The 12,492-nt window shown below is 42.4% G+C and overlaps 1 protein-coding gene across 5 annotated transcripts in view; it reads right to left on the bottom strand.

Annotated features, from left to right (window-relative positions):
* The window catches only part of LOC125452241 (fibulin-7), an 81,154-nt gene extending 68,890 nt beyond the window's left edge, over positions 1-12,264 (bottom strand). For 4 of the 5 annotated variants that reach the window (XM_059645725.1, XM_059645724.1, XM_048530414.2 and 1 more), the window contains exons 1-3: positions 11,923-12,264; positions 7,400-7,559; positions 2,390-2,563 (exon numbers count right to left, since the gene is read on the bottom strand). In XM_059645725.1, the coding sequence (XP_059501708.1) occupies positions 2,390-2,563; positions 7,400-7,559; positions 11,923-11,997 (409 nt within the window). In that variant the 5' untranslated portion in view covers positions 11,998-12,264. The remainder of the gene's footprint in view (positions 1-2,389; positions 2,564-7,399; positions 7,560-11,922) is intronic. The other variant, XM_048530415.2, reaches the window with a different exon arrangement.
* Between the last annotated feature and the right edge of the window lie 228 nt (positions 12,265-12,492).

The following is a 12,492-nucleotide window of genomic DNA, read 5'->3' on the forward strand; positions in this document are numbered from 1 at the left end:
CGGTTCCACAATTTCCTTCATTCAAACAGGACAAAAAGAGTCATGCCCTGTATGGCCTGACTCACAGAGCTCGCTTATATTAAATTACAGCCAGCCAGTGCAACATCACAGAGAACTAACTCCATCAGAACTAGGTGCTGCTGCTGGCTATCAATAGCATGCCTGAAATATCTCCGGACCATTAGACCATGAAATTATTTAATGAAATGTCTGAGACCATTAACTAAATGCATCCTTGACCTCCAAAATGCATCACCCCTGGCAGCTGCAGCATGGCTGGGTTACCAGGGCAAGTAAGCACAGGCCACTTCACATTGGCAAAGGCTGTTTGATGGGAAAGATAGGGAGCTTAGAGTGGAATGTGTGACCAAATATCATTAGGCTGGGGAGAGATATGCAGGTATTCCCACATGGGGAATGTAATGCTGTCTTTTTTTTAACACTTAAGAGGGAGTATATTCTGCTGACTTTGATCAGACTGGTTTTGTGTGACGAGACACCACAAGCTCTCTCATTATTCATTGCTTCTTTTTGAATCTAGGCACCAACACGTCTGTGTGTCAACCATTTTCGGCTCAGTATTGGTGTAACTCAGAAAATTCCTATTTGGGACCACTTCAAGTACAATTATCAGGAATTAATTAACAATTCCTGACCCAGTTCACCCTAATGGTGTAAGTCTTTAGATTATTTCATGTGATATTAACGTGCAAATATTGAATAGATGCTTAATGTTGCGACTGCAATGCAGATGTTAACTCATTTACTTTAAATCAATGCCTTTGATAAACAGGTGTCAAACACAGTGATTGTCAATTATTTCATTTCCAACTGCAGACTAACATGGTTGATTTGGTAACAGATTTATTTAACTTCAGTATTTCACAATACTTTTTGAAATATTATAATCCTCCAAAAATGCAATTTGATTGTGTAGAAATTTAAATATATTTAAATATACCTAAAGACTGTTTCAGCCAACCATTACTCACTACTTAACAACACGTTGGAGATTTTTCTGGAGGCTGATAGATTTCTGATGACCATTGGTGTAATGGAGATGGGTTTGATCAGATATGATCAATATTGAATATTCGATGGACTGACTGGCCTACTCCTGTTCTGCTGTTCCTGTACACAGGATTATAAAATAATGTTATTGAAACTACTCCCAAGTGTTTATTTGACTCTTTTCGAGAGATTATGATTGAACTGACTTCGATATCTCATTGTAATTGTTCCATACACTAAAAAGTATGTGCATGGAGATATTTCTTCCAAATAAATTTTACTCAAATCCTGCCATGGCAGGTGGTAGAATTTGAATTCAATAACAAATCCGGAATTTGGAGTCTAATGATGACAACAATTGTTGTCAATTGTCAGGAAAAAATAACTCGTATCCTTTAGCAAAGGGAATCTGCCATCTTTGCCTGGTCTGACCTACATGTCACTCCAGACCCACAGCGATGTGGGTGACTCTTAGCTGCCCAATGAGCAATTAGAGATTGGCAACGAGTGCTGGTCAAGCCAACAATAGCCTCATCCCTTGAATGAATAAAAGAAAATATTGAAACTATGAGGATTTTAAAACATCAAAAATGCTTGACAGTAAATGAAGTACTTTGGAAGTATCATTACCAACATATAGTGCAGGACATGGAACAGCTAATGTGTGACAGACAGTCTGTTTTTAGTTAAGTTGCTTGCAAAATAAATTTTGGTTGGGAGAGCAGGGCCAATTACGCAGCTCTTCCTTGAAATAGTGCATACGATCTTGTATTGTTGTAAGAAGACAGGATGGTAGTTTAACACTTCCTCTGAAAGAAAGCAACACTAACAGTGCAGCACACCCTCGAGTACCATACCGAGATGTCAGTGTAAATTTTATGTTCAACCCCCAGAATGGACAGTCTGACTCAGAGAGTGTTACAGCTGTGACGCAGGTGACATCTAAATGCATCTCAACTTGATTTTGTTAAAAAGAAAAGGAAATGGAGAGTTTAACATCTTCTTTTAAATAGTAATAGCACATAGAAGTTTACATGATGTGGAGTTAGGTTACAAATCAGGCATTAGAATGGTGGAACAGATTTGAGAGACCAAAGAGGCTGTTCTTATTCTTGACCCCTTTTCTAAAATTGGAAAGCACACCCTGACATTCCAGCAAACAAGTGTTCTCATGTTTGCTTCTAAATTTCAGAAAAAGTGTAATGTATTAAAGGAACTCATTATTGTGGTGATTTGGTTCCAGCTAATATCTAGTGGTGTCTCACTCAGGATGCTTGAACTTTTCCAATTGTTTTGTTATCTAGTAAAGTGAAAAATTAGAGTTTTATTCTTTTGTGTGAACAGTGCCATTCCATTATGAAACTTTAAACAGGAGTACCTGTGCAGCTAGCATTCACTCCCGACCAGCGCCCATTCTGCTGACAAACTCTGGTACTGGAGCCGATGAGCTGGTAGCCGGGCTGACAGACAAAGTGCACCTCATGATCTGCGCTGTACCTGGAGCCAAACTTCTGGCCATGTTTAGGAGCCTCCAGCAATGGACACCACGTTGCTATAACAAAGCAGAGACAGAGAGGGACAGAGAGAAAAGTTTGCAACCGAGACTTGTATGTCATATTAGGATGACCTATTTCCACTTCTGGGAGAGCCTAGGACTGAAGGGCAGAATCTCAGAATAAGAGGGTGTCCAGAGAAGATGAGATGAGAAGGAATTTCTTCTCCCAGAGGGTAGTGAATCTGTGGAATTCTTTGCCGCAGCAGGCTGCAGAGGCTGGGCCACTAAGTATATTCAAGACTGAAATAAAGAGATTTTAAATCAATATGGGTTATGGGGGAAAGACAGGAAAGTGGGCCTGAGGATTATCAGATCAGCCATGACCTCAGTGAATGGCAGAGCCGGCTCAACGGGCTGAATGGCCAACTTCTGCTCCCACAACTTATGGTCTTATGGACTCCAGCTGCAGACCCGAGAACTCCACCAAGTAGAAATAGGGAAAGGAAATGTAGGCCTTTAGAGGACAAGGTCAGAAATCTCATGACACCAGGTTATAGTCCAACAGGATTATTTGAACACACAAGCTTTTGAAGCCTCAGTCCTACTTCAGGCACAAGCGAGAGAGGTTAGAATCAGACACAATTTGTAAGTAAAAAGATCAAAAAGTCACATTATTGATGAGGATGTCTTAAACAATCAGTTAGAAGGTTTTAATTGATCAATATGTACATGTAAATCCCTAAATTCCTTTCAAGTCACGGTCCTGAGAGAACTAAAGGTTTTATCAGTGTAACGAACAGGCGACACTTTAGGTCAGAAATGGGTGTTAGGTGTGAGGCCTTGTTTAGAATCTGTTTGTATTTTGGTTTGGAGTCAGGCTTGTTTTATTTCTAAGCTAGGAATATCTGCAGACGTTAAAGGAGACATGCTTACTGCTACACAATGTTTTACAGTCCAAGGTGTGAATTGAGCAGGTCCTACACCATGTGCTGGGTACGTGACCTTGGAAGGTGATTGTTACTTTGAAACCCGGGGGAATCTTTCTCGGATGTAAAACATTGCTTGAGCATTGCAGCCACAAATGGGATTGATTCCTGATGTAGCATGGTGTAGTCAAGAGTTTTTGGATTTGTACACCATATACCAGGCCAATGCGTCAGGCCCAAATACCGCACTTTCACCTGCATTGTGAGAGTGTCTGGTTAATGCTATCTCCTTTTGAAGGTCCTCACATTACTCAAAATTGTAGCCCCTCCCTCACATAATGAAACACTCACTCTGATGGCTGCCATTTCATCTCCGTTGGTTATGAAACACATTCCTCTGATCCAATGTGCCCCAACAACTGACTGATAATGTCTAAGCCTTGAATTACAGTGCCAGAACCTCTACACTAAAGGCTATCTCCTTTGATCTGAGAGTTCTATACACGTATCAAATCTTTTAAGTCTCCATGCAAGTTGAGCTAAGATCCTACCCACAGGCGTGGAGCAACATTTAGCAGCAGGACAGGAATTCTGACTGCCATTCTCCCACACCTTGTGTTTTCCTTCACCAAACAATTTCTTCTGCTGCAGTAACTTTGGAGCCTGACGTATCAATCCGATTCCTCAGGTCTGAACTTATTTATTTCAGAACCCTCTCCCCATCCCGCTTTTCTGATGAAGGGTCTAGGCCCGAAACGTCAGCTTTTGTGTTCCTAAGATGCTGGTTGGCCTGCTGTGTTCATCCAGCTTCACAATTTGTTACCTTGAATCTAAATCGTGTCAGGATATCACAGACAGGATTCTACTCTCTACTGGACAATGTGGGTGGGGCGGGCCATGGAGGGACCCTATATCCTAAGGCTGCTTTACCCATTTGTTTTACAAAAATTGCTTAAGGGGAATAAAGATACATGCATCCTCAACACAACAGAGCCAGCAAAACCATACCATTAGCAGCACGAAGATGTGACAGTGCTGAAGCATCAGAAGTTATATCACCCCACCTAAGGAGGAAAAAACACACTCAGCAGAAATGATGTCCAAAAAGGTAAGTTTTGGTCTTAGCTTCAGCCTTTTCCTTCTATTGCATCTCAGATTAAATAATGTAATCAATGCACCACTGATCTATTTCACAGCTACTCCAAGCCTACGAACACTGTCACCAAATGATCCCAGGAAGTGTCTGTAATGGGACGGTGGTAGGAAAATTCACCGGCAACTCCAAGCCTAGGATGCAGACTCTCACTTACATGGAGTAGGCCGAAAAGTGCGATGGGTAGGCGGCGGGAGACAATGAATCATAAATTTGGCTCTATGCAGAATCACAGTCCCAAGATTTACCACTGATTTTGCCACTTTTATGTTGTTATCCTGGCACATAAATGAAGAGAAAAGGAAAAGAAACTCCAGCCTCTGGGCTCTAAACCCCAGTATGTCCATAGTGATAAGAATCAGTCATTTGACATCTTGTACATTGGATCGTGTTGAAATGTAAAACTGTGCCATGACTCTATAACAATACAATTAACAGATCTTTATGCAACTACTTTGTAATTCCGCACAATAATACGTAAGATGTAAAATGGATATGAACTATTGAGCTATAAATCCATGAAGTCTTTGTATTAATTCAGATGTTAAACTGCAGCTTCTACTGCAAGTACCTGAGCATTACATTAGATGTAAAGGCAATACATAGCAAATTGCTTTTAACATTTTTCTCTACACCGCCTTCAGTTTATTGATACTTTTGAACAAACCTTTTATGTTTATTGTACTGAGTTTTGGATGTTCTCAAATCCTACGACAGACTGAGACAGAGGCAGCCTTCCCATGCCATGAACTTCGGTTTAGTTTTAGTGGAGAAATGAAACTTGAGGTGGTGTTAATATTGAGCACTCTTAACTATTTGTTTCAGAATACCTGGGGGAGGAGGTGGTATGGTCGTAAAGTCACTGGGCTAGTCATGCAGAACCCTAGACTACTGTTTTGGGGCATAAATTTTAATCCCTCCTGAATGAGCTGGACTTTTTAAAAAAAAGCCATGGGACGCAGGCGACAATGGCACAGTTGCTTTTGTTTCAGAGATAGTGGGGGCTGCAGATGCTGGAGAATCCGAGATAACAAGGTTTAGAGCTGGATGAACACAGCAGGCCAAGCAGCATCAGAGGAGCAAGAAGGCCAGAAGGGTCGAGGCCCGAAACGTCCTGCTCCTCTAATGCTGCTTGGCCTGCTGCGTTCATCCAGCTCTAAACCCTGTTATCTCAGCTATTGTTGACTGTTGTAAATACTCATCTGGCACTCTAATGCCCTTCTTACCCTTGTCTGACCTGCATGAAAGCCCACAGAATGTAGAAGACTTTTAACTGGCCTTTGCAATGCCGAGCAACCCATACAGCAATGAGGGATGGCCAATAATTACTGGCCCAGCCAATGATGTCCACACACTACGAATGAACATTTTAAAAAAAATCTCCTCCTGAGAACTTAGTTTACTGGACAAATGAGCCTGCTGAATGAAGGATGATGCTGGTTAAGGAAGAGGATATAGCTTATCTTTGCTTAGCAGCCTTCTCTCCAACGCACCGCCCTTTGTTGTTGTCCTATCACTTCTCAAGGATGTTTAGGGGTTAAGGTATTTCATACCAAATGAAGTTAAAAGAGATAGGCTCAGTATGACAGTGGTTACAGAGTTCTGAATCTATAAACTGCTTTACAACTAGCTCACTCCAGCAGAGCTTTAAAGACCCCAGCTTTAAAGGCTGTTGGGAGATGGTAATCTAATTGAATGAGCAATTCAGAGCCCAGACCAATGGTCCAAGGATGTGGGTTTGAATGTCACTGTGGTAGCAGACTGAGATCTAATCTCGGTTATAGTGACCATCAGATCTGATTTATTGTTGTTAAGAACCCATCTGGTTCACTAGTACCTCTTCTGGAAGGAGATCTGCCTCTTTTACTGAGTCTGGCCTACACGTTCTTCCAGACAACCAATAGGTTTTGCCATTGTCATCTGCATCCCATGGCTTTTTTTTTAAAAAGTCCAGCTCATTCAGGGGGTGCTAAAGATTGACCCTGCCCACTTTGAAATACCACTTGTTCAGGCTGCTCGATATCAACAGCCATTGGCTCAAAGTTTCCACAAAATAAATGAGGCAGCTCCCAATTCCCTTGTCCTCAGAACCCTTTGCACAAGGCTTCTCATAAGACACATTCACTCAACTTTTCTAGAATATGTTTTACTCGTCTTCCTTGGGGTAGCAACCAAGGATGCCTGCCCAGATTTGCACAGAGGAACTATTACTTAACATACCTTACCAGTAGGTAGTTGAGATAGCACAACTTTATAGCCAACATTTTGTGTCCAGTGTTCTGAAGAGGGGTCAGAAATGTTGACTCAGATTTCTCTGCACAGATGCCACCAGATCTGCTGACCTGTTCCAGCAATTTCTGAGATAATGGGAACTGCAGATGCTGGAGAATCCAAGATAATAAAGTGTGAAGCTGGATGAACACAGCAGGCCAAGCAGCATCTCAGGAGCACACAAGCTGACGTTTCGGGCCTAGGCCCTTCATCAGAGAGGGGGATGGGGTAAGGGTTCTGGTCCTCTCCATCTATCTTCTTTTCTCTCCATCTTCGGTCCGCCTCCCCCTCTCTCCCTATTTATTCCAGAACCCTCACCCCATCCCCCTCTCTGATGAAGGGTCTAGGCCCAAAACGTCAGCTTTTGTGCTCCTGAGATGCTGCTTGGCCTGCTGTGTTCATCCAGCTTCACACTTTATTATCCAGCAATTTCTGGTTTTGTTTCTGATTTCCAACATCCACAGTTCTCTTAGTTGTTTTTTTATATAGTCACGTGTTTGGAAATAACAGTTTTCTACTGATATGGGTCTGATGTTAACATACCTGAGGGTTGGTCTGCTGTCAGTTTGGTCACAGAGATCTGTAAGGCTGAAAGCTTGGCTTTCATCGTTCGAATTCCATCAGTAAAATGTGTTTCTTGTCCTTTTAAGAACTGTTGCATTTGTCGGATGACAGTTAGGACTTTCTGTTTGTTCAGGCAACCCTACACAATAAAAATGGAAGTGAATCAGGACTTAGTCCTGACATTAACTGTTCAGTCATGTGACCAAAATATATCGGATTGTTATTAGATGGAACAACTTTGAAACTCTAGAATTGTTCAAACAAATAAAGTATACTACAAATACACTCCGTCTACTGTAATGTTTGGGCTAAACCCAACAAACCTTCGTGAGGATCAGGAGCAGAGCTGGTCTATTTATTCTATGGGAAACTTTTAACCTGCACTTCCCTTCCTGACCCCTGCAGTATGATGGGAGTTATTTCGGTGAAGTAATGGGGACATTGCTGTATCATACCTGTGTGATGTACTGCAGTTGTGTTATTCTATAGCTGCGTTCTGTATTCTAAATCTGCATTGTTCTATAACTGCATACTGCTTCAGAGATGTGTGTTTTATTCTAGAGTTGCTTTGCACTATACCTGCATGTTGTATGTTGTATTAATGTGGACAGTATATCTGTATGCCAGCTAATGTTATATTCTAGCTGTGTGCTGCACTACAGTTATTACTATGTGCAGTTTTGATGTGAGTTGTTTTATTATTGTATGTTAGTATGGGTTTTTCCATTCTTCATACAAACTCACCCCAGACTTCTATTTTTTTTAAACATTGTTTATCAAGCATATGTACACAATGAAAAGGCAACTCTACGACTTAAGCTGCACTTGTTCCAACCCTTCTAGCACAGTACTGTAACATGATGACTGAGGTGACAGTTACAATAATACATACCTCAGAGGCTCATCCATATATTCATTAAGTGCTTTCCCTAGATAATGGCATTATAATTGTGAACTGGAAGACAGGTCACCACCATCTTCTCAAGGACAACTAGGGATGGGCAATAAATGCTGTCCCAACTAGCAATGTCCACATCCCAGGTTTTTTTTCAAAGACTGCATTACATCTGTGTGCTTATTGCAACTGTTTATTGTGATTTAGCTGTGAACTGTGTTATGGCTGTGAGCTGTATTACAGCTGTGAATTGTACAGCAGGTTTTGTACTGCTGAACTGATGTAGGTTTTTTACTGTTTTACAGCTGCTATGGTGTGATAGAGATGTGCTGCTATACAGCAGTGTGCTGCACTATAGCTGTGTCCTTTTATAGCTCACTCATAAGGCAATGGCATCACTGGCTGGACAGTGTTTATTACTCATCCCTCGTTGCCCTTGAGAAGGCGATAGTGAGCTGCTTTCTTGAACTGCTGAAGTCTACATGCTGTATGTAGGCCCGTAATGCCCTTAAGGAAGGAATTTCAGGATTTTGACCCAGAGACAGTAAAGGAACGGCAAAATATTTCGAAGTCATTGAAATGATGTGCATCAAGTATTGATGCAGCAGCAGAAGATGTTTCAGCCAAGGACACGCCCTAGAGCTGAGATGACTGACCTCCAACATCAACAACCATCTACCTATGTGCCAGCATTGACTTCAACCATCCTGCTGGATTATAGCTGTGTGCTGCACCATAGCTGGATTCTGCACTATAGCTGTGTGCTGTATTATATGTGTGTACTGCAGTATAGTTGTGTACTGCAACACAGCTATGTTCTGAAATTTAGATATGTACTTCGCTATAGCTGTGTGCTGCACAATGGCTGTGTACTGCAATATAGCTATGTGGTGTATTAAAGCTGTGTACTGCAGAATAGCTGTGTATTGCAATAGAACTGTGTTCTGAAATTTAGAACAAAAACAAAGTTGCTGGAAAAGCTCAGCAGGTCTGGCAGTGTCTGTGCAGCAGAAAAAAGAGTTAACGTTTCGGGTTCGGTGACCTTTCTCAGAACTGGTTTTACACTGTATGCTGCGTTATGGCTGTGTACTGCACTGTAGTTGTGTGCTGTATTATAGCTGTGTACTGCATTCTGGCTGTGAACTGCACTATGGCTGCGTGTTGAAATTTAAATATGCACTGCACTATAGCTGTGAGCTGTGACATAGCTGTGCTTGGTATTGCACTGTATGCTGTATTATAGCTGTGTACTACACTATAGTTGTCTGCTATATTATAGCTGTGTTACTGCACTATGGCTATGCACTCCACTACAGTTGTGTGCTGCACTATATGAGAGTCCTTTACTCTAGTTGTGTGCTGCAGTATAGCTGTATATTGCACAGTAGGTCTGTGATACACTATAGCTGTGTATTGCACTATACTGTATGCTGCACTACAGCTTTGTACTGTACTATAGCTGTGTGCTGCACTATAGCTTCATGTAGCATTATAGCTGTAAGCTGCAATATAGCTATGTGCTGCAGTATGCTACTATGTACTTCACTATAGCTATGTGCTGTAGTATAGCTGTGTGCTGTACTGTAGCTGTGTACTGCACTACAGCTGTATACTGCACAATTGCTCTCTGCTACGCTATTGCTGTCTACTGCACTAAATCTGTGTATTGCACTGTAACTGTGTGCTATATTATAGCTGTGTACCTCACTACAGCTGTGTGTTGTATTATAGCTGTGCGCTGTTCTAAAGCTGTGTGTAACATTATTGCTTTGTGCTGCACTGTAGCTATGAACTGCACTATAGTCCTGTGCTGCAGTAAAACTGCATAATGTGTGTGCTGCACATTAGCTGTTTGCTGCATTAGAGCTGTGAGCTGCACTATAGCTGTGTACTGCAACACAGCTCCATGTTGCACTTTAGCTGCATGCCGCATAATAGCTGCACACTGCACTAAAGCTGTGTAGTGCACTATAGTTGACTGCTGTATTCCAGTTGAGTACCCCATTATGGCTGTGTGCTGGTATTATAGCGGTGTACTGGCAGAACGGTGGCTCAGTGGTGAGCACTGCAGCCTCACAGCGCCAGGGACCCGGGTTCAATTCCAGCCTCAGGTAACTGTCTGTGTGGAGTTTGCACATTCTCCCTGTGTCTGTGTGGGTTTCCTCCGGGTGCTCCGGTTTCCTCCCACAGCCCAAAGATGTGCAGGCTAGGTGGATTGCCCTTGTAAATTGCCCGTAGTGTTCAGGGGTGTGTGGGATGGTCCAAGGGGTGGTGTGGACTTGTTGGGCTGAAGGGCCTGTTCCCACACTGTAGGGAATCTAATCTAATCTACTGAACTATAGCTGTGCGCTGCATGATAGCTATGTGTTGGACTACAGCTGCGTACTGCACAATAGCTCTGCGCTACTCTGCAGCTGACATGTCAGTGTGTGTGAGAGAGACAGAGTGTGATTGCGTGTGAGGGAGAGTGTGTGTGAGACAGTGAGAGTGAGAGTGTGTGTGTGTAGACTAGATTGGATAAGGTCAGAAATCACACAACACCAGGTTATTGTCCAATAGGGTTATTTGGAAACACAAGCTTTCGGACCCTCATTCCTTCTAACACACGTAAATTCATGTGGTGAATTTGCTTTTGCAGATACATTCTAGTTTGTTCAAAATGCGCAGAATTCAGAGACAGTCAATCAATGTGACATTTTACAACTTCCTATTTTAGGACTCCAAACCAAAACACAATCAGACTCTAAACAAGGTGTCCCACCTAACATGCATTGTGTGACCTAAAACATCACCTCTTCTTCACACTGATAAAACTTCTGGTTCTCTCAGGACCATGACTTGAAAGAAAGCTGGGGACTTGCTGATCAATTAAAACCTTCTAACTTATTAAAGATTTAACAACATCTTAGGGTTGTTTAATACATCCTCGTCAGTAGTGTCACTGTTTGACCTTTTACACATAAATTCTGCGTCTGATTCCACCTCTCTCTAACACCTGAAGGAAGAGCAAGGTTTAGAAAGCTTGTGTTTTCAAATAAACCTGTTGGACCATAACCAGGTGTCCTGTGATTTCTGACCCTGTCCATCCCAGTCTAACACAGGCACCTCCACATCACAACTACAGCCGTTTGCTCTTCTGTAGCTGTGGTGTATGCTCGAACATTAAGAACTGTCACGCTTACACCTACACTCTTGTTTTCATTTCAGTGGCCAGCTCCTCTCCAATTTCGAAGTATCTCTGCAAAGTGCACTGCTACACAGCGACCACTACCAGCAATGTTTAAACTTTCCCCTGTGAGCAGCTCCTTCTTTATGTACACACATTAACAGCTGGTGGAAATGCTGAATGCAAACACGCATTAAACAAATAGTTTAACGCGTGCAACGCCTGAGATGTGTTTTTTTTTCCTGCAAAATTTGTTCCAACGTACTTGGACATATCAATTTTGAACGAACTTGCGGTAATCTCTGGAAACTAACAATAGCGTCCCAAGGCATATCGTTTACTTTGCAAATTATTCACTTCTTTCACAAATCAACTCATCTCCCTCCTATTCTCGCTTCATGGTTTTTCTATACAAGAGAGAAGACTGAAGTCGCTCCTTACCTGCGCTGCATGGGATGGGTAAAGGCAGGAGAGGACCAGGTACAGAAAAACACTGTGCTGGATAGCAGGAATCATATCGTCAGCCCTCCTCTAATTCTGGGAAATTCCTTCAGGAGCGGGTTTGCACGCGTCTGGGGCTTTTCTCCCCACCGCCACCAGGAAAAGCCCTGGCTGTGACCAGCAGGTGCATTCACAGAGAGGGTATCGCTTCTAGTGAATGTCGCTCCTGAGACAACATGAGCGCAGCTAGCCGTGTTTACAACGGGTTCCTTTTCCAGACTCGACCGAATTCACAAAACCCCTGGTTTGTTTTCTTGCGGCGGGAGCTGGGGGGCGGGGGCAACGTTCTCTCCAGGACTGTCTGATCAGAGTGGAACGGTCTCAGGTTCCACTTTGGGCGATTTTGGTCCGCCCCCTTTAAGGAGGTGGTGGGGTCTGGTGAAATTTAGGAACAAGAAAATTCCTTTAGCTTTACAATCATTTTTTAAAAAGGGCATCAAGTCACACTTTATTTAATGCATGCTTTTGCCAAAGCTAAAAAGAATACAATTCTCAAAAATGACTTTACAA

Source organism: Stegostoma tigrinum, chromosome 4 (assembly GCF_030684315.1).
Source record: "Stegostoma tigrinum isolate sSteTig4 chromosome 4, sSteTig4.hap1, whole genome shotgun sequence".
NCBI lineage: Eukaryota > Metazoa > Chordata > Chondrichthyes > Orectolobiformes > Stegostomatidae > Stegostoma > Stegostoma tigrinum.